Source organism: Oryx dammah, unplaced genomic scaffold (genome assembly GCF_014754425.2).
Source record: "Oryx dammah isolate SB20612 unplaced genomic scaffold, SCBI_Odam_1.1 HiC_scaffold_29, whole genome shotgun sequence".
Classification (NCBI taxonomy): Eukaryota; Metazoa; Chordata; class Mammalia; order Artiodactyla; family Bovidae; genus Oryx; species Oryx dammah.
Genome location: NW_024070213.1, coordinates 14,443,091 through 14,467,838, shown reverse-complemented (window position 1 = coordinate 14,467,838; position 24,748 = coordinate 14,443,091). Strand labels below are relative to the sequence as shown.

At 46.7% G+C, this 24,748-nt stretch overlaps 1 protein-coding gene across 1 annotated transcript; it reads right to left on the bottom strand.

Annotated features, from left to right (window-relative positions):
- Positions 1-747: 747 nt before the first annotated feature.
- On the bottom strand, positions 748-24,748 carry NDUFA9 (NADH:ubiquinone oxidoreductase subunit A9). Its single transcript, XM_040233760.1, has 11 exons — positions 24,627-24,748; positions 18,391-18,561; positions 17,411-17,508; positions 15,960-16,051; positions 14,602-14,743; positions 11,468-11,570; positions 10,936-11,003; positions 9,449-9,525; positions 5,848-5,943; positions 3,615-3,681; positions 748-1,038 (listed from the first exon to the last, which is right to left on the bottom strand). Exons 1-11 carry the CDS (start codon positions 24,673-24,675, stop codon positions 859-861), a joined length of 1,143 nt encoding a protein of 380 aa, XP_040089694.1. The 5' UTR covers positions 24,676-24,748; the 3' UTR covers positions 748-858.

The window sequence follows — 24,748 nt, the reverse complement described above, 5'->3', positions numbered from 1 at the left end:
AAGCCTGGGCCGCAGAGAAGAGCGGTGCGTTAGCTTCACCCACAATTCCTAGGGGCTTCTGCTCACACTGTCCTGAGGGATCTGCAGACAAGAAACCAACTCTGAGTCTGGGTCTTGGCTGCGATGTTAAAGCTTATGCAGTGATCCTAATTCTGAAGCACTAGCCTCCTTTACACCAGGTGAGTGGGGGTGGGTCCCATCCACCCATGTGTCTGAAACCACCTGGGTGCTGTCCTGACCGTGGCGGGGTGGAGCCCCTGACAAGTTCAGATCTGAGCAGGGGACTGGGGGATTACTGCGGGCAGATCCATGGCTACAGACAATGTTTTTCTGTGTATATAGGATATTTTAAGCGTGTGTAAAGAGCATTAATTTTTTTTAAATACCCAAAGTGGATGAATTCAGATTATTTATGGGACATTGTGTATTTTTTCAACTACCGTGTGTCAACAGGCAGTCACATATCACATGGGGCCTTCACAATATTCTGTCCTTAAAAAGGGGTTCTAGTCTTCTAGAACATTCACAAGAAGTGGCCTAACGGAAGGAAATTCAAATCCTAGAGCATTTCAGAGAACAGAAGATGTATGTGTCACTATTATAAATAATAAGGAAATTAAAATCCTCCAGCATTTCAGAGAATAAAAGATGTACGTGTATTAAATATATATAACTAAAGAAAATTGTGCTCAAATTCTAGGTGGCTGCGTTTCTCCCTTTGTAAATCAAGAAAGAAAACGCGCCCACAGAATTTCATCTCAGGTTTTAATAGAGGCTCTCATTCACTATATACAGTATTCTCCGCCAAAGGTGGCCTGGTGGGTAGTGACCTGAACGACACCAAAAGCCACGGGTGGCTCAGGGGCCACTAGCGGGGACCGTCTTGGCCGGCTGCACATCCTCAATCTCGGAAGACAGCCAGCGGTAGGTGCGGTGACGCCGCAGCACCTCGATGGCCTTGAGCTCCAGGGGCGTGGGCTGAACGCCCAGGTCTTCCAAGCCTGGCAGGTGAGGCAAGGTCCTGTCTGTGGTGTGAATCTGCGGATAGACGAGAGGCACAGAGAGCATTGAGGGCCGGCCTCGCAGACCCTCCAACCCATGAGCTGGCCTGAGTCCCGCCACTGAGACTTCATTGGCTTCGGTGGATAGTGGGCAGAGACCACTGGAAGCAGAGCACAGAGAAGGGCCTGCGTGTGGAGGGAAAGGCAAGGCCCCACGGGTCAGCTCCAGGTCTATCCCCGACCACAGAGCAGGGCTCAGGTAAGGGGTAAGGAGCAGTCAGTCTGGGATAGAGCAGAGGGACTGTCAGATCCACAGGCTCAGCAGAGAAATGGGATTGGCTGGTTCTCTAAGCATGGCTTTCTGCCTCGGTTTTACTGAATCAAGATCACTCAGCAATAATCCGTGAACCTTGATGCTCCAGCTCTCCTTAACCTGGGTGACTAATGCTGACTATGGATCTCAAAACTCAAACCCACATTGTTTGGAGGGAAAGAGGTTAAGCCTGGAGATTCCAAAAACTCCAGCTCATCCTCGAGCAAACGAGGAGGCTGGGTGTTCACCTGCAGCAGCGTCAACCCTCTCCAGCCCAGGCACGTCCACCATCCTTCCCCCAAGAGCTGCCCAGTGACCCCCAGACCAAATCCAAAACCCACCAGCCTGCTGCCCCAACACTCCCCAGTGACAAATGTACAAGGTGCAGCCGTCAGACACGCTGGAGCGTCCTGCCCACCAGCTCTCCCGCCCAATCCTTCTTGAACATAGAAAGGACATCTGCCTGTCAGAGCAGGGACAACGGCTGCCTGTTCACATCGTTCTCCAAGGACTGTTTCATCTTTTCTTTTAGGTAACATTCAGAGGGAGCTTCCCAGGTGGTTCAGTGATAAAGAATCCACTTGCCAATGCAGGAGATACAGAAGAGGGTTCGATCCTGGGTCAGGAAGATTCCCTGCAGGAGGGCCTGGCAACCCACTCCAGTATTCTTGCCTGGAGAGTCCCACGGACGGAGGAGCCTGGCGAGCTACAGTCCATGGGGTCGCACGGAGTCAGACATGACTGAGGGACTAAACAACAACACTCAGAGGACAAGATGCCTGCTGCTTGTCGGTGAGAGGGAATAGGTTTTCAAAGGCAGAGGCAGCAGAGGGCATCTGTTTTGTTTCCTCTCTAGAAACACTTCTACACGCAGTGGGCAAATGACCAGTGAGGGAGACCAGCATGGAGACAGCGAGACAGGGAGCGACCAGCGCACTGCAGGGGAGAGGCACCCGGAGTCGGGTCAGAGGATGGAATGACCTACCGCCTGAACTGGAGTGGGTAGAGGAGACACAATCCTCCACTCTTCTAGAAGTGGAAAATTATCAATACTGTGATAAATAGTTCCATAATAAAACGTTGAACAAAAAGGTAGGAAGAAGGAGGTGCGAGCTGGCACACTTGAGTGTCGCCCAGCAGTACCAACAGGCCGGTCTGTGCTGTCCAGAACAACAGCTACCAGCCAAAGCAGTGACTTTAATTTAATTACAATTTTACAAAATTCAAATCTTATTTCTGCTGTCACACAAGCCACGTCTCAAGTGCTCCGCAGTCACTGTTGTGGGGGCTGCTTTTCGAGCACACTCGGGGACAGAACACTCCCAGCCCAGCAGCAAGGACGGGGCAGTCCTGTTTACATGGAGAGGGGTTAGGAAAGGAAGGAATCAAGGGGGAATCCTCGATTTGGGGTTTGAGTATCAGAGAACAGTGATACCACCAACTGAGCTGAGAGGGCCTGGGAGAAAAGCAGGTTTGCGGCTCTCCTTTTGGACGAGCCAGGTTTTAGATGATGACTACCCAGCTAAACAGAGGGGAGGCTTGCTGCTGGGTGGGCGGGGGGCAGTCCAGGTGCGGAATCTGCCACCATGAGTGCACAGACGGAACGAGGTGAGTCTTCCAGAGAAAGAGCCAGGACAGAGAAGGGCGGAAGAGAGAGCCCTTGGTCCCCAACACCAGAGATCAGGGACAGAGGGTGAGCCAGGGAGATCGAGGGGGCAGGAGAAGCAAGAGAACCAGGGAGAACAGAGGGGAGTCAGGGCTTCAAGAGGAAGGAGGACCGCCTCTGATCAGCATGGCTCCCCGCGGGTGAGAGGAGGTCAGGGCGCTGACCGCCGGGCCTGGGAGCAGAGCCTGCAGGTGACCTGGGACGAGCAGTGTTTAGGGGGACAGTGGGGATAAAAGCTGAAAGGAATGGATTAAAGCAGGGAGGAGGTGAGGAGCTAGCAGCCCCAGGTACAGCCCGCTCTTCCAGAAAGTCTGACGTACAAGGACACAGCCGATCAGGGCAGCAGCAGATGGGATGGGCCGAGGGCGGGACTCTGGCCTTTAACACACAGAGCTAGGAAGCCACGTCTATATGCGGGTGGAGATGATCCAGGGGAGAGAGAAAAACTGAACACCTCCAAGACAGGGCCTGGAGAAGCTGGGCATGGGTGAGGTTCATGCACATGGGCGGGGCTGACCTGAGACACAGGGACTGCAGACAAGCCCGTGGAGTTGACCCAAGAGGTCCCTGGAGCGAACTCAACACTCGCTCATCCATCACCCACCCAGCAAGGGCTGGTCACCCTCATACTCACTCGCTCCACTTTATCCCTCGTGGTCCAGGGTTCAAATGGACTAATTTCAAAGAGCCGACCGATCCATCTAGAAGAGGAACAAACAGGGCACATGTGATGAGCATCTTTGCTCCCTGCTCATGCCAGGCACGACATGCTGCCAGGGAGCCAGGAAGTCACTGAGTGTGTTTAAAGAAACTAACGAGCACCCAAACCTCCCGGCTCCCAGCTGGGAGGTCACCTCTCCTTTCAAGCCGCCCGCCCACCCACCTGCCTCTCGCCGGCTCTCCTTGGCCCCACCAAAGTGAAAGTGAAAGTCAAGTTGCTCAGTTGTGTCCAATTCTTTGCGACCCCGTGGACTGTAGCCTACCAGGCTCCTCTGTCCATGAGATTCTCCAGGCAAGAATACTGGAGTGGGTTGCCATTTCCTTCTCCAGGGGATCTTCCCAACCAAGGGATCGAACCTGGGTCTCCTGCATTGAAGTCAGACGCTTTAACCTCTCAGCCACCAGGGAAGTCTGAATCAGGAAAACCAAGAGAGAGTGCAGCTGCCCCGCCCACAAGACAAACAAAACAGATCCACTGTTGAGTGACGCCTGTCAAATTCAGAGTTAAGCCCCAGATATTCAGATATGCTTCTGTTAAGGGGCGAGGCAGGTGTTGTGCAAGATAGAAAGTGTGAACCTTAAGGCAGGGGCCTTGAGGATCCAGGAGATTCAAAAGTGAGGAAACGCCTAAGATCTAGGGTTTGAATCAGGAAGCCAACAGAAAACCCAGACGAGAAGGCCACCTGCCTCCTCGGTGCCATCTCTTTATCCTACTGAAACCTGGGGGATTCCTCATCTGTCACCTGAGCTCCTGTTTCCTGTGTCTTTGGGAAAGGAGGCACGCGAGGAATTCCTGGGGGCCCCCACATCCCACAGAGGACTGGAGGTGGAGCAAGGAGCATGTGCCCCAGGGGCAACCATGGGGCCAGCTCTACTTCAATCTGCTTGTCCTAAGGGGCCTTTATGCAAAAAGTCATTGAACCCAGGCTTCTGCTGCTTTTTAAAAGCCTGAAAAACATCATTCCAATGGGAGGTAAGAAAAAAATGAAAAGGAAGCTGAAGGCAGGTCAAAAGTTCTCTAAGAACTCAGCAAGCCTCAGATTCTGTCCAACCTGCTTCACTGGCAAAAAGGATAGTTTTGGCTTAAATCAAAACAAACAAAAAAACAACCAAAAAACACTGCTTACAATCCTCCAACTCTGTGTCCTGGTTCTATGCTAACACATCAATGAATCCTACCACCACACTGCCTTCTAATTTTCTATTTTTCTGACACCTGTTAGTGTATGGGCTTTTTGAGGGTTTCCTGCAACATCCTGAGCGCCTAGAACATTGCCTAAGACACAGCTGGCATTCAAGAAATGTTTGCAGAGTGACTGAGTGATCAAGCAAATGAAGAATTCAACTGCCATGCTGGTTCATCAATCTCTGGCAAACTGGACGTGAAAGTGTCCCTAACCATGACCTTAGTGTGTGATGTGATCATTCCAAGGTGCCAAACCTACAGAGCGCTTCCCTGGTGGCTCAGGGGTAAAGGACCCGCCTGCCAATGCAGGAGATGCGGATTTGATCCCTGGGTCAGGAAGACACCCTGGAGAAGGGTATGGCTACCCGCTCCTGTATTCTTGCCTGAGAAATCCCATGGACAGAGGAGCCTGGTGGGCCACAGTGCATGAGGTCACAGAGTCAGACACGACTTAACGACTAAACAACAACAACAACAAACCTACACGGGAAAGAGTGAGGCAAGAAGCAGGGAAAACAGACAAGCAACTGTAGGAAGCGGCTACATCAACCAAGTTCCTTTCCCCAGCCATGGGATCAGACTGCCTTGATGAAGGAGGGTCCCTTTCCCACTCCTGGGCAAGTGGATAAACAGGGAAACCTAACTGCTCCTTTATACGATCTGCCAAGCAAGACACTGCCAATTACACCCAGGACTTCTAGTGGGAGAATGTGAAGATCTACAGATTCCATCTTCCACCACGGTGTTTATTCAACCATGAAGCCACACTCCCTTTCTTAAGCTCCTCTGGTTCTTTCCCAGATGGACGTCAAGAAGGTGTCAGGAGCCCCTCCTGGTTAGAGATTCTGAGATCTCACCACAAGGGACACACTCCCTATAACCCCTGGGGAGGGGAGCATCACAAAGGAAAGTATTTGGTTAGCTCTTTTCTAGAAGCACAAAAAAGCAGCGCTTTACTTACCGATAGGCAAAGTGTGGCAAAGGGTATGGCAGGAAGGGCCTGTGAGCCACAGCAAAGACGTACTGCACGAGGTCGAAGAGCAGGTACCGATTGGGCCTATGAACAGAAGGTTCACAGTTCTCCAGATTACCTGCTCCTCACACACTTCTGTTTTTAGTTTAACAAGATAACATCATTCTTGTGAAAATGGAAAACATGTATGTCCTATAGGAAATACAGATTAGCACAAGGAAAAACCATCCGCCTAAGATGAAGCTAATACATTTAATATATCCTTCTTATACCCTTATTCAGTTTTTGCTTTTATAAATATAAGATTACACAGGTCATCCTATTCCGTAATGTCTTTTTCATTTAACATCAAACCCCCATCATTGAGTTCCATTAACTGTGACTCAGAATGGTCTAAGTGTCTCTGCTCACAGAGAAAGGGACACTGAAGGCTGTGTCCTTCCCAGCTTAGATCACATGGCTCAGCACTGTAGTCACTCCTCTGTACATGTCCTGACAAAACCTCACCCCCCGGCTCCTCTCCCATCCTCGCAGAGCAAAACCCTTCTCTGGTTAATCCAAGTATCTGCACCTGAGCCCCCAGCAAGACAGAGTTGCAGAGAACATACTCCTGGGCCTCCCCTTACATTTCTGATCATGAGCTTCAAGGAGAAGCTCAGCTCTGCTCTGCGGTCCTACTGGGTGCTCCTGGGGTGGGGGGGTGCTCTTTCCCTCTTTTCTCAGGGGGTGCCTCCTATCTTCCTCTCCATCCTCAAATTTTCCATATACCTCTCTGCCACCCCATTCTGCCTTTTAGTTGATGATCTTGTTATTTCATCCCTTACTTAATGATGCCTTATGAAGCACAAACGTTTTTAATTTCCACGAAGTCTAATTTATCCACTTGTGTCTTTGGTGGAGTATGCTTCTGATGTAACATCTACAACATCTCTGCCTAACCCCAGGTCCAAATGTTCCTTCCAAAAGTTTTCTAGCTTAACCCTTACCGTTAGGTCTCTGGTCTATTTTGAGTTAACAGAGTGGTGTGCCATTGCCTTCTCTGAACAAAGGTGTGGTTTAGACCTAAGTGCACACTCTCTGTGTTGTGTACACTGTGTTGTGGCTTATGCCAAGCATTACACCTGTTAACCTTACCAAGAGAGTAAATTTTCCAAGGTTTGGTTGGTCCAATATGCTAACACCTACCATTAGTAGCGACTTGACAAATTGTTCTCTTTAATTATGATTTTATCAGTTTGACTGAATGAGATCAGCAAAATGATTTGGGAATATTGTGCTTTTACATATGGAGATTATTTATTTATTTTTGTTATATTAGTCTTTCTTGTCTTTCAGCCTCTGAAAGACATAGAGGGCCATGACAGTTTTAGTTATTTATTTTTCTTTTCAAGAAATTATTAGTGAATGAGGTATCTAGGGAAAAAAAATTGCTTGAGAGACAAGTAGCAAGGCTGTTTATTCCAGAGTTTCCGGTGCCTGAAACAGTGCCTGGCACATGGGGAGTGTTGTTTTATTGAAGTCTCCCTTCTGCAAGATGACAGTTCTGACTCATGGGGAATGGCGCTAGGAGCTGCAGCAGTTCTGTTTGTTTAGAAGATGGGAACTCAGAACCCCTTCAGAGGGACAGACAAGATCTGCTGTGGTTGGACCCTGCCTCCTTGTTCCGCCACCACTCTTGTCTGTTCATGCCTCAGTCTTCCTGCCCCAGCAGCACAGATCAGCTGGGACTTCTCTGATCCTGTGCTATGTCTCATTACTTAGCTTTCTCCTACATTGACCCTCTTTCTTCCCTTTTCTCATCCTGCATGGTTGGCTGCTAAACTTGTTTATAATTATGTTTTCATCTTGTATTGGCACATAGTTGATTTGCAGTGCTCTGTGAGCTTCAGTTGTACATAAAGTGATTCAGTTATACATATATATATACATTCACTCTTTCTCAGACTCTTTTCCCATGTAGGTTAATACAGAATATTGAATACCGTTTCCTGTGCTATACAGAAGGTCCTTGTTGATTATCTGTTTTATGTATAACAGTGTGTATAGGTAAATCCCAGAATCCTAATTTATCCCACCTTTCCCCCTTGGTAACCAGAACTTTGTTTCTGAAGCCTGTGACTCTATTTCTGTTTTGTAAATAAGTTCAGTTGCATCAGTTTATTTTTTGATTCCACATAAAAGTGATGTCACGTGATACTCATCTTTCTCTGCCTGACTTCACTTAATGTGATCATCTCTAGGTCTGTCCATGCTGCTGCAGATGACATGGTTTCATTCTTTTTTATGGCTAATACTTCACATCATTATTCATTCCTCTGTTGATGGACATTTAGTTTGCTTCCACAGCTCACTTATTGTAAACAGTGCTTCAGTGAACCCTGAGGTGCATGTATCTTTTCAAGTTTTGGTTTTCTGCTTTTCTCCTAAAGTCTTCTCAGAACCCCGGTGAGTAAGGGCCACTGTTCTGTTTCCTAGAGTGCTCACTGTGGATTTCTGCTGCTCATCTCTACAGCATGTTAACATTTTGTATATTTTCTCCTGAAGTAGGCCTTTTCTGACATCAAGAAATCTTTAGCAGCCTTTTGTTCAAACCTGAACATGGGCACAATGCTCAGCCATGATCATTGGTCAATACTTGCCCAGTGGAGTGTCCATGCCAGCCCTCTCAGAATTCACAGAATGAATGAAAAACCTGGAATGTGTCTTTAACAATAAATGCAGTTACTGGGTTTGGTTCTAAGTCCTTTATTACAAGAGTACTGTTGTTAATCTAGTTATTTCTGCCATGTTTCAACCTGGATAAGCATATGTTACAGATCTGCTCTGTTGAGTACATGCTGGTATAGTATGGGGTGAAATCAGAATCTGCGGCATCTTTCTGCATGTGGATGGTACCATTTGTTGAAAAGATGATTACTTTCCCCATTGCTGTGTCATGGCGCCTCTTCAAAAATCCACTGTCCATAAACATGGAGTCTGGTTTCTAGACTATCGATTCTGTGTAACTGACCTACACATCTATTCTTATGTCAGTGTCGCACTGTTTTGATAATCAGAGCTTTCGAGTAAGTTTTGAAATTGGAAAGCTTAAGTGCTCCAAGTTTATTTCTCTTGGTCAAAATGGTTTCCGCTATGGTGGGTCTTTTGTATTTCTGTGTATATTTAGAATAAATTTGTCAATTTCTGCAAAAAAAAAAAAAAAGAACCTGCTTGAAATTTGGTAACATCAAGTTGAATAGACAGATCAATTTGGGGAAAATTGCCACTTTTAACAATATCGACTCTTCCAACCCAAGAATACACAATGTCTTTCCATTTATTTTGGTTTTCCTTCATTTTCCTCCTCAATGCTATGTGATTTTCAGTGTACAAGCCTTGTGTTTCTTTTGTTAAATTTATACATACGTATTTTATTCTTTTTGATGGCATTGTAAATAGACTTATTTTATGTATTTTCAAGTTGTTCATTTCTGAAAAAGGCAACAAATAAGCCTGTGAGTGACATGTCTAGAAATTACTGTTGTTGTAAGTCACAATCCTTTTATTTTAATAGGCGGTACGATCTTAAAGTCAAACTCCAGTCACTTACCCAACAAAGGCAAAAGTTTTCCCTCTGGCATCTGGGTCTTTAATTGCATTAATAATTCCTTTGGTGACATCCACAATCTACAAGAAATTATAACACGTTTCAGTAATTGCTGAAAGAGAGAGCAACAGAGAGATGTGGGAGAGAATTTTAAAAAGGGAGGGAGGAAGGAGAGCAAGCCACATCGATCACCACAAAATAATGCAATTAAAATGACATCACTGCCTGCTTTCAGAAAACTCCTAAAAGCCACTTCTCAAGGACTCAAATCAGCTCCATGTGGAAGGGTCACCGAAATCAATACTTTCCCCAGTGGGAGCATGTTTATCTCCAGGCTGTGCCCAGGCCTGTCCCACCGGCTCCAATCTCACCCCGTCATCATCCTCCTTCTCTTCCTCGTCTGTCACCACGCTGTCACAAACCATGAGGCTGAACCACATGGAACACCCAATATTCTACCATTTTGACTTTTAAAATAATCTTATGATATATATTTAGGGCTTCCCTGGTGGCTCAGAGGTTAAAGCGTCTGCCTGCAATGCGGGAGACCTGGGTTCGATCCCTGGGTCGGGAATATGCTCTGGAGAAGGAAAGGGCAACCCGCTCCAGCATTCTTGCCTGGAGAATCCCACGGAGGAGGAACCTGGTGGGCTACAGTCCATGCGGTCGCAAAAAGTCCGACACGACTGAGTGACTTCACTTTCACTTCACTTATGATATATAATAATATATAATATACATATAACATAATAATGCATATTATATCAGACCCCACCGTTTTCACTGGGGGTGATTCGGGCCCCCAGGAGTCTCGGGCAAACGCCTGGAGAGTTTTAATCGGCACAGTTTGCGGAGGAGCTACTGCCATCTGGTGGCTGGAGGCCGCTCCACAGCAGCCCCACAACAAAGCGTAATCCCACCCAGAAAGTGCACAGTGTTCCAGCGGAGAAACCCTGGTTCATCACCATACGGACTCCACACGGTTCTCACCTTTGCTCCCTGACATCTGGTCCCCTCTGCCTGGGCCACTCCACCCCCCGCACTGCCTTTGACCAGTTGCGAGTCATCTTCAGGGTCTCCCCTACGACGTCACTTCCTTGGAGGCCTTCCCTGACCTCCAAATTTGTCCTCTGCCGTACCTACGTGAAACCCCCTCCCCATCAGCACTTGTCCCACTGCCCGACGACTGCCATGCGGACCTGCCCCTGACTGGGGCCAGCGTGAGGCAGCACGCATCTGTGTCTTCACAGATATGCCCAGAGACACTGTGAATATCCCAGTGATATTCCTCAAGACACTTCTCTTGAATGAACGAACAAGTGAAAACGCACAGGGTACCTGGGTCTCTCAGGTACAATGACAAACAGTCAGTCAGTCAAAGCAATCTGACAGAGACAAAAATGTCAGAACTTACAGAATTAGGATAAAACCTGAAAACTGATCACTCGAATCTTGAATTCGGCCAAAGCTCCTTTATCCAGGGTACTTACATATACTGGTTGTTTCACAGTCTTCTTGCCCAAGGAAATAAGAGGGACGCCACCAAACCAGCGGATATCTGGCAGAACAAAGGCAACATCTTAGAAGGCCTCACCTGCCTGAAGACCCTCCTATCTCTGGGTGTCCCGAGCTATTTTGCATAGTAAAAATAAATAAATGTAGCTGACTCTGCGGGAGTTAACCATCTTATTAAGAGGCAGCCACCTTTATTTGTTCTTCACACAACAAACACAGGAAGTGAAAGGACGGTCAAACACTTAGGGACAGGAAGAACAAGGAAAGAGGACCACGGCTTGGCTACTTGTCTGCCGCTCTGCACTGCTGGGCCACTCCCAAAGCGCAGCTCTACCTGCGCCCCATTCTAATCAACAGGCCAGCAACACAAGAAGCCCAGAGAAAGACGCAGGTGGAAACAGACATGAAGCGTATGATCAATGTAGCACCACAGATGCGTATAAAATGGAAGTATTTAATAGATGATGCCAAGACGGTCATTCTCCTATTTGAAGGAAGAAAACCTACTTGCGAAATAATTGAGGAATCTGTCCTCTCTGCCAAAGATGTCAGCCGGTTTTATGATGGTGGCTTCTGGAAACGTCTCTCTCACTTCCTTCTCTCCAACAGCCTAGACAGCCAAACACAACAGAGCTCTGCAGTAAGTGAGCGAAACTTCCATCTTTCCACTACCAGAACATCCTTCTGCTATCAGAACACCACGGGTCCTTCCAGATCATGTCTGCCTCCAGGCTAAGGGCATCCTATGATAACACTCAGTTATAGGCACACCACCCCCCACCCCCACCTTATGTGCCGTTTGCTTCCCACTTTCAGTTACTCACGGTCAACTGTAGCCTAAAAATATTAAATGGAAAATCCCAGAAAAACTTGCTAAGTTTTTAAAGTCCATGCTACTCTGAGTGGTGTGGGGAAATCTCAGGTCCTCCTCCTCGGGCCTGCTGGCACATGAATCTCACATTATCACGAGAAGAAGGGTGAGCACAGTTAGCAGATGGAGCGACAGACAGGGTGGGGTGCTGCATTCACACCACTTTTATTACAATCTATTATAAGGAAAGCTATGACCAGCCCAGACAGCATATTCAAAAGCAGAGACAATACTTTGCCAACAAAGGTCCGTCTAGTCAAGGCTATGGTTTCTCCAGTGGTCATGTATGGATGTGAGAGTTGGACTGTGAAGAAAGCTGAACACCGAAGAATTGATGCTTTTGAACTGTGGTGTTGGAGAAGCCTCTTGAGAGTCCCTTGGACTGCAAGGAGGTCCAACAAGTCCATCCTAAAGGAGATCAGTCCTGGGTGTTCATTGGAAGGACTGATGCCAACACTGAAACTCCAATACTTTGGCCACCTCATGCGAAGAGTTGACTCATTGGAAAAGACCCTGATGCTGGGAGGGATCGAGGGCAGGAGGAGAAGGGGACGACAGAGGATGAGATGGCTGGATGGCATCACTGACTCGACGGACGTGAGTCTGAGCAAACTCCAGGAGTTGGTGATGGACAGGGAGGCCTGGCGTGCTGCGATTCATGGGGTCACAAAGAGTCGGACACGACTGAGCGACTGAACTGAACTGAACTGATTATAACTGCTCTTTTTTATTAGTAGTTACTGTTGTCAGTCTTTGTGTGCCTAATTTATACATGAAACTTGATCACAGGTATGTATGTACAGGGTAAGCAAAGCATATAGTAGAGAGTTCTGTACCATCCTTGGTTTCAGGCAGCCACTGAGGGTCTGGGAATGTAATCCCGGCAGTAAGTGGGGGGATTCATGTACACAGAATTTAAAAAGAAAATGACACACAAAAGAGCCCTGCATCGTTTAGCTCTTTCCATATGGGCTTCTTTCCATATTGATTCCAGGGAAACTTATGCAGAAGAAGGAAAGAGAAAAATCAGCAGAGATTTTTTTTCTGGCCTCCATTTTTCCTTCCAATCACAGATTCTCTGCTGCTACTGCTGCGTCACTTCGGTCGTGTCTGACTCTGTGCGACCCCATAGACGGCAGCCCACTAGGCTCCTCTGTCCCTGGGATTCTCCAGGCAAGAACACTCGTTTGTGTCAATTATGAGCAACCTGCCGGAGAAAGGAGGGTGGGGTGCAGGAGGCTACAGCAACGGAAGCGGCAGCAGGGCACGCCGGCCCAGAGGAGTGGGCACGGGGCCCTCCTTCCTCACCTCCTCTGCTGCGACACCCTCTCTCGGGATCCCTGTCCCTTCTGAGACAAGGCCCCTTGGTCAGTGTAGCTGTCAGCACCTCGCTTGGCCTTCCCTCCTTCCCGTGCCCGCCAGGGGTAGCATCAGAGCCCAGAGGACTCGGACCTCAGTTTCTTGAGCTTCTCAACTCCAAAAACCTCATCTCCACCCCATGCCCCCCACTCTCAACTTGGATGCTGCAGATCAGAGCATGCCCAAGCACCCCTCCTCTGAGCTGCTCTCTGCTGACAAGCTCCTGGGCTGCCAGCCTGCCTGTTCCCTGCTCTTTTGCTCCTGAGATGCAACCCTTCACCTGCCCAGGACCTCAGTCCACTGTTTCTGCCTTTCTCCATACCACCCCTCACTGACATCTGCTCCAGGCTAGAGTCCATGGCCCACCTCTGCCTTCACTCTCCTGACTTTGGGTTAAACGACTGCTATTTAAAAGTTTAATTATTATATTCTGAATTCAAGCAACAGAGTGAAAACCAGCTTCTCACAGATAGCTTTGAAATCCTGAGTCAGGTATTCTTAACCAATTCCTATTTTTTCTTTCCAGGAATGTTGATATTGAGGATGTTTTTATAAGATTCCCCAAGCTTCTCAGCAACACCTGGTGCATGTGGAATTATTTTCATCAATGGATTAGAAACTCGATGTGAGCTAAGACCATGTCTCCCCAGCACCCACTATACCATGGAGCACACAGAAGGTGCTTAATAAATGATCTGTTCAGTTAAAGATCACAGTGGATCCAACAGCTGGAGCCAGTGTCAAGGAACTCTGAGGTCCTTATCAGCCTGACCCCAAGCAGACCCCTCATGGAAGGAACCAAATGCCGAAGGCAGCTCCAGGCACCAGAGCCCCTCCTGCGTCCCTGCTGATAAAACATCTCTGGTTACAGGCCAACTCCAAACGAGGCTGGTCCATCTCCAGGCACAACTGGGACCACACTGGGGTTTCTGGGAGTCCAGGACGGCTAACTACAATGTGAACAGCCATCTTCCCTTGCAGATATTTATCCTGTCACCCCAGCTTTCACATCACTCCTCCAAAGGCATAAGGCATGACTATGCAGGGGTCAGAGAAAGAAAGACAGTCCTTGAGCTTTTCTGGGTGACACAGGTATGACTCTGGTACAGGAATCAGACTCTACCTTTTGTGTTTAGCCTGTAATTCTGTTACGCACTAAGAAACTTTACACTCTTGAGCACAGGTAACAGGATGAGCCACCCATCTCTGCAGCCGCTTAGCACAGTTCACTGCAAACAGAAAACACCCAACCACGCCTCACTCACATGACAATCACACCCTGGACATGAGAACTAGAAATCCCCTAATTCTGGACACGTCAGTGAGAAACCTTTCTCACTTAACTCACGCGCCTAAGGGGCCAAGAAACCCCAGCTCTGTGAACCTCTTTCCAAATTGACTTGTCCTGTACCTTGTTTCTCAGATACTTAGAAGAGCTCTTAATATCAGCATTCAGATGTGAAATGTGAATAAATTTTTCAACTCCAGCTCCTTTGGACACTTGAGCGATGGCTTGGGGAATCTTGACAAAAACATCCTCAAAATCAAAGTTTCTGGAAGGAAAAAACAGGGGGTGGTTAAGAACACTTGACTTGGGATTGCAAAGCTTTCTATGATAAGCTGGTTTCCATATGACTGCTGGGATTCATAATAGTTAAGCTTTTAAATAGCAACGATTTAACCCGAAGTCAAAGGTAATAGTTTTTTGTTTTTTTTTAATTTTACAGGCCTGCTCACTGTCATTACCATAATGTCAGGCTGACGGTAAGTGATCAAATAGCATAGGTATTGTCCTCTGCCCTCAGGGCTCCCCACGGCTGAGGCCCTTTAACAACATCTGGCTGCACTGTTTGGGTGGGGAGGGGGGAAGTACTGGGTGCTGGACGGGAAATCATTTCTTATTCCTGGGCCTTTGTTTCCCTCAGAAGGAGAAAAGGAAACTAAAAAAAAAAAAAATACATCACTCACCAATTTGATGCAATAACATAAACTAAGAGCCTGCTCTGTACAAAGGGCTGTGATAGTCATCTCAGGGGCTAATAAGGCTGAATAAGTCATCAGAGAACTTAAAAATATGTGACAAGGCAGGCACACCCTAAATACATCTAAGTTAAACTCTCACAAGTGCGGAGAAAGAGCATAAACAAAGAGCTGCAGAACCACAGGATTAAAACCCCTTCGGCTACACGCTTGAAACTGTCACAACATTGTTAATCGGCTATACCTCAATACAAAATAAACCCCACAACCCTACCTGTTGATAAACAACACACACAGGGGCTAAAAATCAATTTCAAACAGGCACTCATGCTATCCTTGATTAACAACATGGAGAACAGACTGAGAAGACTGCTCACACGAGAAAAACCAGTGTGTAGCTTGTTAGTCTGGGGAACAGGAAAACCCTCCTTCCTATCCCATCCCAGCTGGAAAGATCCAAACATAGGACCCACAGTGGCGAGGCCGGCAAGGTGACGACACCCACTGCACTCGCACGATTTATCCTGGATTTTCATGAGCAGCATGTCACAATGTCTGCACACTGGACTTACCACCAACTAAATCCCCAGCTGGGGGGTCGGGGTGTGTGGGAAGAAGGGAGGGGTCAAGTGGGGAGGGTGGCCCCTGGGTGTGAAAAAGCTGTTCAATCAACACTGATGAACTACCTAAAAATGTCACAGCTACAATCCCTGGCATGTTACACGCCCAGGAAACATCCACTGAGCCCTCAACCCGTCTGCAAAGAAGAGACAGGAGGCCGAGACTCACTTGGTCTCCCACTCTCGCCCGACCAGATTGATGACCACGCTGCTGTGCTCCACGGCTCTTCGGATTGAGTCCTTGTCTCTCCCGTTCCAGTTCTGTAACACAAACGTTTTTTAAAAGAGGAGAGTGTGTCAGAGGAAGAGTACAGGCCCAGACAGGATGATGAAAGAGAAGTCAGCTATGTGAGCAGCTGAGCCAGGCACCCAGGCCCCGAGTGTTTCTCCACAGAAACTGCGGGCACTGGGACAGCATAGTTCTGCGTGGAAAAGACCATGCTGTGCACTTGAGGATGCTCAGCATCCCTGGTCCCCACCTAATAAACCATATGGACTCCAGTCACGTGACAACCAAAAAGGGCCACACATTTTTTACCGCTCCCTTGCAGGCTCTCCCCAACCCCATCCCACTGCCCTGCCCTCCTGGCAACTGTTGGCCTAAAGGACGAACCTGAAGGCTGCAGAGTAACAACACTGAACACTTAGGAAGAAGTGTTTCAAGTGACATCTATGCAAAGCTAGCCAGGTTATAAACCACCCTGTTTGTAATCTTCTCTGTCTAGAGAAACACTGTCCAGGAGAAATGTAACATGAAGAACACATGTAATTCTGATTTTTCTATTAGCCTCATTTAATGAAAAGAATGAAAAGAAACAGGAGCAATTCATTTTAATAATTTACCTTATTGGACCCAACATACTCAAAATACTATTTCAATATGTGATAAATGTGAAAAATTACTAACAATATATTGCATAGTATTGCCTTAGAACCAAGTCTTTCATTTACGGCATACCTCAATCCAGACCAAGTGACATTTCAAGGGCTCAAGAGCCGATGTGGCCAAAGGTTACTGTCCGGCATGGGTTAAGAGCAGGGGCTGGCAAACTATGACCGCAGGCAAATCCAGCCTGCAACCTAACTTTGTAAATAAAGTTTTATCGGAACACTGCCACTCCCATTTGTTCACACATTGTCTATGGCTGTTTTGGGGGCCTCCTAGGTGGTTCAGTGGTAAAGAACCCTCCTGCCAGTGCAGGAGACGCAGGTCAATCCCTGGGTCGGGAAGATCCCCTGGAGAAGGAAATGACAATGCACTCCAGTACTCTTGCCTGGGAAATTCCACAGATAGAGGAGCCTGGTGGGACACAGTCCGTGGCATCGCAAAGGGTCAGATATGACTTAGCGACTAAGCACGCACGTGGCTGCTTTCAAACTACAAGGGCAGAGCTGGGTAATCATGACCTGCCAAGCTTAAAATATCTCCTGTCTGGTTCGTTAGGGAAAAAAGTCTGCTAAGCGCTGGACTAGGGTTTACAAGAATGGCCTGTGAATGGAGGATACCCTTGGTCCACTTTGGCAGGAAACTGCTGCTTGGTTATACTGCCTCTCTCTCCCAGAAATGACCTTAGCAGTTTACATTAGTCGGCTCCGATGATCAGTAACCCGGGCTCTCACCATAAAGATGATCTGGCCCAGGTCACCCATGGGACGAAGGTGCATGGTGTCATACGGCTCACACCGGTAGGGGACAATCACCTGTGACCCCATGCGACCTAGAAAAGAACAGGTTGAAGCAAGGATCAATGTTAACGTAATACAATTACACTATACAGCAGTGGTTTTGTAAACATTTCAGTTCCAGTATGACTGTTTTTGTTCTTCAGTCGCTCAGTTGTATCCGACTCTTTGCAACCCCATGGAATGCAGCATGCCAGGCTTCCCTGTCCTTCACTATCTCCTGGAGCTTGCTCACACTCATGTCCATTGAGTCGGTGGTGGCATCCAACCATCTCGTCCTGTCATCCCCTTCTCCTGCCTTCAACCTTTCCCAGCATCAGGGTCTTTTCTAATGAGTCGGCTCTTTGCATCAGTCGGCCGAATTACTGGAGCTTCAGCTTTTTCATCCGTCCTTCCAATGAATATTCTAGTATGATACGTGAATCACTGCTATGCTTAGTTTAAAAAATATATTTTGCCATTATGCTCGTGATGTCATAGGGCTTCCCAAGTGGCGTAGCAGTAAAGAACACACCTGCCAAAGCAGGAGACACAAGAGACAAGGGTTTGATCCCTGGGTGGGGAAGATCCCCTGGAGAAGGGCAGGGCAACCCACTCCAGTATTCTTGCCTGGGAAATCTCATGGACAGAGGGGCCTGAAGGCTACAATCCATGGGGTTGCAAAGAGTCAGACACCACAGAGCACATAACCTCAACAGAGATATTGTAACTTTTCAGGGTTCCCTATTTCTGTATTAATGTCCTGTACAAGAAGTCTGTGCCTGCTCTGAATGTACAGGAGTCTAAAACTACATAAATCCAAGATAGGAGGAATTCAAAACACTGTGACAATGAAAAGAAACAGAGCTCACAGCTTCTCGGTAGATAAACATAATAAAGAGCTTTGGAGTTTGTTGAACTTGAGGAACTTGACTTACCAAGGTGGTTGACAACATAGCGGCCCAGGAATCCCGTTGCTCCAAACACAGTGGCCACAATCCCACTGACGGAGGAACGCCCACCTTTCCCATGTGGTATGACTGCATGATGAAGCTGGCGCCGGGGTGGGCTGTGAAACACAGAGGCGGCTAGGGCAGGAACAGAAGAGCCTTGAAGAAAACCCAGAACGCACATAAAAGTGACCATGAATACAGAGAGCTTCCCTTCCTGGAAACGCCAACATTATTTTGCTCTCAGTATTTTCACTTACTTAGGTAACAGTGCAAAGTTAACTTTTGAATTACAAGTTATAACTGAAGTGCCAACCGCAACAATAAATACAAATGACTGCAACCAAGAATCCACAGGACACAAGGAAACTGTATAAAGATTAGAACACAAACTCCCTGTCCTATAGGCTATAATTTACCTAGAAAGATAAATCACCGTATGAAAAATAATAAGCAATTACAAATTAAGAGGGTATAAACCTCCCCATGAAAGGAGCAGAAAGAATGCAAACTAAAGGCGCCATAAGTTAGATGACCTTGAGGAAGGATTCCTGAATAATGCATTCCGAGAAAGGTTTGAGGGAGTAACGACAGAAAAGATAGATTTCCACGTGAAACACCTAATACATCTAACAACGTAGGAGAAATGAATAAGCCTGGTGCAGGGAACAGCAAAAGACGCGCCTGGAGCAGACTGTGAAACTGATGATGAATGAAAGCAGAGACGGTGCTATGGGCTGGAGGCAGAGATAAAAGATGATTTTTTTTTTTTAAGAGTGCAATTCAGACAGTACCTTTAGTACAACACCACTGAAAATCATCCAAAGTTGATGAGTAAGCTACTAAGAAAGTAAGGCTGTGTCTGCTTACTAGAGATGATTGCCCAGAAACCAGTTTTTCCCTATTCAAAAGTGTGGAACTGGAGAAAGAGCCTAGTTTACCAGACAGGTACTGAAACCACTGACATTAAAAAACAAACACTGCAGATCAGACACATAATAGTAACAAAATAATAACATCTAAATAACACCTAAACTTACAGAGGCATCCGGCATCCCTCTTAGGTATTATTTTATTTCACATTATCTTTACTACCACTTTGTAGACCAGAAAACCACAGCTCGGAGAGGTTCTGTGCCTAAACCAAAGAGCCAGCAAAGGAGATTGAAAAAGAGAGAAAACAAAAGAAAATGGTAATCCAGAAGTCAAATGAAGAAAGTGATGGATGGAGAGAACAGTTAACTCTATCAAATGCTGCTGAAAAGGGAAATAAGCAGAGGGCAGATAGCTAGGATCTAGAAGATGTTGGCTGTAAGTGGCCTGAACAAGAACAATTTTTCTGGAATAGGAATGCAGTGGGGAGGTCCTAAGAGGAGTATTGAAAATTCTTCTTGGGGGATGCGGTGTAATGGGACTAAGAAAAACAGGACTAGAGGAACAAGAAGACAAGGAAGCGCTTGTTTAACATGAGCTATTATAGCATATCTATATGCTAATGGAAAACCCCCAGCAGAGGGAAAATGTCAGTGACCCAGGAGAGGGAAGAAGAGGTAAGGGAGGAAGAGACCAAAGGCCAAGGGAGGGAACTGACTGGCCTTCCATCAGACCAGGAGAAGCTCATCCACTGTAAGAGGAGGGAGAGCAGAGAATCACCCCAACTCAGCCCTCAGATTTGTACAGTGGGGAAAAGATGGTTCCCATCCGATTCCTTCACATTCTCTGTAAAGCTGGGAATAGGACAGAAGCATGTGCGAGAAGTCTTAGGAGACTGGCAACATCAACTAGTCATATGGAGAAAGGAAAAGCAAATTTCCTAGAAAAATATGCTGAAAATTAACTTGAGATTTTTATTCATGAATTTAAAATAAGAACAGTCAATTCATGTGGAGTGTTCCTTAGCTCAGCTCTCCACTGCTCGGGAGCAGGTAGGAAACAGGTAGAAACCTTGATTTAATCAGCTTTGATTTTTTTTTTTCCCCCCTTTTATGACAAAGGGATAGAGACTGGGGAGTTGAGAATGTATGAAAGGGAATGATCAGAATAATGAGTAAGGAAGTTAGGGCACAGGATAAAGACCAGAGCAATCAAAATCGGGAGAATTACCAGAGTCAAGGTATGAACATCTCCAAGGGAGGAAACGTGTACATTACCCCAGCACACATGAAGCATTCCGTGAGTAACAGTTACTTTCACTTATTGATACTATTACTGTGAAAATCCCCAGAAGGCAATGTTACACTCATCTCACACAGTTGTTTGTTTTTTCAACAATTACAGACTAAGCACTATTCAGGAAACTGTGACTAGCACAGTAAAAAAGACACAGTCCCTGGCTGCACGGAGCTTACATGTTAGAGGACTGGCGTGAACATTAATAACAAATGGGTAAGTGCCTTGCACATGTATGTACCTTGCACTCTATACATGCTCATGGCCGCTCAGTAGCTCAGTCTGCCTGACTCTTCACGACCCCTGACTCTTCACCACTGTAGCCCGCCAGGCTCCTCTGTCCATAGGATTCTCCAGGCTGGAATACTGGAGTGGACTGCCATTTTCTCCTCCAGGGAATCTTCCTGACTCAGGGATCGAATCGGGGACTCCTCTGTCTCCTGCACTGACAGGCAGGTTCTTTACCACTAGCGCCACCTGGGGTCCTCCACAAATACAAGTTATTACCCTCCGACTCCAGGCTCTCCATTTCTTCCATTTACTGGGAACACCATCAGGGAAATAATAGTCTTTATTCATTAAACCTACTTTGGCTTCCTACTTAATATCTAAACCAATAGTCTCCAAACACATTTGCTGGCACACTGCATTAGTGTTTTTGTTTTTTTTTTAAGTATCATTTGTAAATTACATGCACCTTCTATGTAGTTCCAATATGTTATACATGTTATGCAGTATATATGAAAGCACTTAGAAAAGTGTCTGGTATATAGTTTGAACTATGTGTTAGGTATTACTATTACAGAAAACATTTTTTTTAAGTCCTAATACTGTATTTTTATATATCATCGGTTCCTCTTACAAAACCCATGTGGATGACCACTGGCTACGTTCTGCTTGGCTTTCAAAGGTCTCCATTATTTGATTCCATCCAATGGCGATTCCCAGGCAGCACTAGTGGTAAAGACCCTGCTCCCCAGTGCAGGGGACGTAAGAGACAGGGATTCGATCCCCGGGTTGGGAAGTTCCCCTGGAGGAGGGCATGGCAACCCACTCTCGAATCTTGCCTGGGAAATCCCATGGACAGAGGAGCCTGGCGGGCCACAGTCCATGGGGTCACAAAGAGTCAGACAGTAGAGAGGCGACTTGGCGTACATGCCAAGGAGGTATTCAACCCCCTTTCCTACTGTTTCAGATCTTCAGGAAGTCATTTCACTGCCTCCGAAGAATTCTACATCCTGCTTCCCTTCTCACCCCCTTGCCCTTGCCAGTGCCAGGAAAAAGCCCAACCCCTCTGACTCTCCAGATCATAACAGCTCTAAACAAACAAAAATCAGTGGAAGTACTGAAATTCTCCACAAGCCTTCCAATTTTCCCTCCCAATTTCAAATGATCTAAGTGAAAGTGAAGTCGCTCAGTCGTGTCTGACTCTTTGCAACCCCATGAACTGTATAGCCCACCAGGCTCCCCTGTCCATGCGATTCTCCAGGCAAGAATACTGGAGTGGGTTGCCATTTAATCTCTCCCTTTTCTGACTTCCTCGGGTACTTAATTGTCTCTCTGCATTTCACTGTGTTTTACACAGTTCTGTAGTGTTTTGATTACGTTACACACTAGACTGAACTCTCCAGAGTTTACTCAAAAGCTTACTTTACCAGAGACAACAAAGCTGAGTGGTAAAGAGTATAAGGTACGGCATCAGTTAGGGGAAAAAATGAGTTAAAGGGGAAAAGAAATGTATGTAAATGTCAATGACTGTGGTTAGCTAGTAGCAGGTACTCCATAAATTGCAGTTTTTGATTCACAACCTACAGTATGCGACACCAATGTAACAGTTTAACAAGAGCCAGCAAATGTCTCTGCAAAGAAGTCAGGCTAAGAAACCATTCATTGTAAATGGCCTGCTCCAAACACCTGGCCAGTGGTGTGGAGTTGTTCTACCCAAGGTGGAAAATAAAAAGGAATCCCCCAAATACTGCTGCTCTCAACTCAGCTGAGCATTAGAACTACCTGTGGAGCTTTTTAAAATGTAAGGTGGAAGAAGCCAGTCTCAAAAGTTCTGATTCAATAGCTCTTCAGTGAGTCCCTATTTCTGTTTAATATTATAAAGCTCTAAGAATGATTCTGACATGCACCTAATTTTGAGAGCAAATGATATTCTGTAATAACCGAAATACACAATGGGAAAATGCAATTTTTGGAGATTGACACAGGGCATGTTTGTGAAGGATAGGAGAGTGAAATAATGATGAAGCTGCACTCCCAATTTCCTTGCTTTTCTAGTCTCTCTTAGTGAGTGGAAGAGCAAATGTGTGCTTTCAACTTGAGGACCATAGAAGATCCAGTCAGAACAGAATGGACAATAAACTCTACTTAGACAAATCTTAAGGTATTCCTTTATTCTTCTTCCTTTATTTTGATTTGGAAAAGTACTATTATAAATACTACTTGAATCTACTGAATCTTCTCAGAAATTCCCTGATGTTGTGGTATGATCATTTCCACTGTCATACACAGAATCTGAAGTTTAGACTGATTCAGAGCTTTCACAAAGTCATAAAGTCAATCTTTCCTCCAACATCCCTTTTTCCCCATTCATTTCAGATTCCTATCCTGCCCCTCAATATTTCTTAAAAAAAAAAAATTTACTGTATATTGAAGTATAGTTGACTAACAATGCTGTGTTAGTTTCAGGTGTACAGCAAAGTGATTCAGTTATACATAAGTTAAGCTAAACTAAGTCGCTTCAGTCGTGTCCAACTCTGTGCGACCCTATAGACAGCAGCCCACCAGGCTCCCCCTTCCCTGGGATTCTCCAGGCAAGAACACTGGAGTGGGTTGCCATTTCCTTCTGCAATGCGTGAAAGTAAAAAGTGAAAGTGAAGTCGCTCAGTTGTGCCAGACTCTTAGCGACCCCATGGACTGCAGCCTACCAGCCTCCTCCATCCATGGGATTTTCCAGGCAAGAGTACTGGAGTGGGTTGCCATTGCCTTCTCTGCAGTTATACATATACTTACATCTATTCTTTTCAAACATATACTTACATCTATTCTTTTCACTCTTTTCCTATTTAGGCTGTTACATAATGTGGAGCAGAGTTCTCTGCACTATACAACACGTCCTTGTTGGCTGTGCTGTGCTTAGTCGCTCGGTTCTGTCAGACTCTTTGCGACCCCATGGACTGTAGTCCGCCAGGCTCCTCTGTCCACGGGGATTCTCCAGGCAACAATACTGGAGTGGGTTGCCATGCCCTTCTCCAGGGGATCTTCCCAACCCAGGATCGAACCCAGGTCTCCCACTTCGCAGGCGGATTCTCTGTCATCTGAGCCAATCTGTGTTAAACATAGCAGTGTGTACGTGTCAGTCCCAAACGCGCTAACTATCCCCCGCACCCATCCTTTCCCCTGGTAACCATAAGTTCCTTGTCTATGTCTGTGAGTCTGTTTCTGTTTTGTAAATAAATTAATCACTTACATTATTATTTTTTAGATTCTACATATAAACTATATCATAGGGCACGTCTCTTTCTCTGCCCAGTATTTCTTATAACACCAAAGTCAAGGCTTCCCTGGTGGCTCAGTAGTAACGAATCCGCCAGCCAATGCAGGAGACACCGAAAACGCGAGTTCGATCCCTGGATCGGAAAGATCAGCTGGAGAAGGGAATGGCGACCCACTCCAGTACTCTTACCTGGAGAATCCCATGGACAGAGAAGCCTGGTGGACTATAGTCCTTGGGGTCTCAAAAGAGTCGGACACAACTAAGCAACTTAAACAGCAACCTTACAGCCGTATCTCTGAGTCTCTCTCCTCTTTTCTCCTCTTCCCTTCGCGTTGCTCACGTTCTCTCCGCAAAGGCCCTTTCCCAAGGGCACAACTTTAATATATGAGCCGGAGAAGGAGAGAGGAGAAACCGGACAGAGGCAGTTGGGGACCTAGAAAAACCAGGGGGCCCAGGGACTCAGCGCGGCCGCTGCAGCACGCCGCCACTCCCAAAACTTTAGATCTGCATCTCGGATTCCCCATCCGGGGCCGCGGTTCCCGGTGACACTTACGTGACATTGGCAGGACCCGGACAACTCGGGGGTGAACGGCGGCCGCCATCTTCTCCCAGAATCCCCGGCGGCCGGCGCTCCAGCCGACTACGGCTACCAGGCTGGGTCAAAAGGCATCCTCC

Coding starts and splice junctions, on each gene's coding strand:
- NDUFA9 (XM_040233760.1), bottom strand. CDS start 24,675: ATGGCGGCCGCCGTTCACCCCCGAGTTGTCCGGGTCCTGCCAATGTCA. Junction 9,526..10,935: donor CTGTGAAACAACCAGTATAT/GTAAGTACCCTG, acceptor AATTTCTTGTAG/ATTGTGGATGTCACCAAAGG. Junction 1,039..3,614: donor CGAGGGATAAAGTGGAGCGA/GTGAGTATGAGG, acceptor GTCTATCCGCAG/ATTCACACCACAGACAGGAC.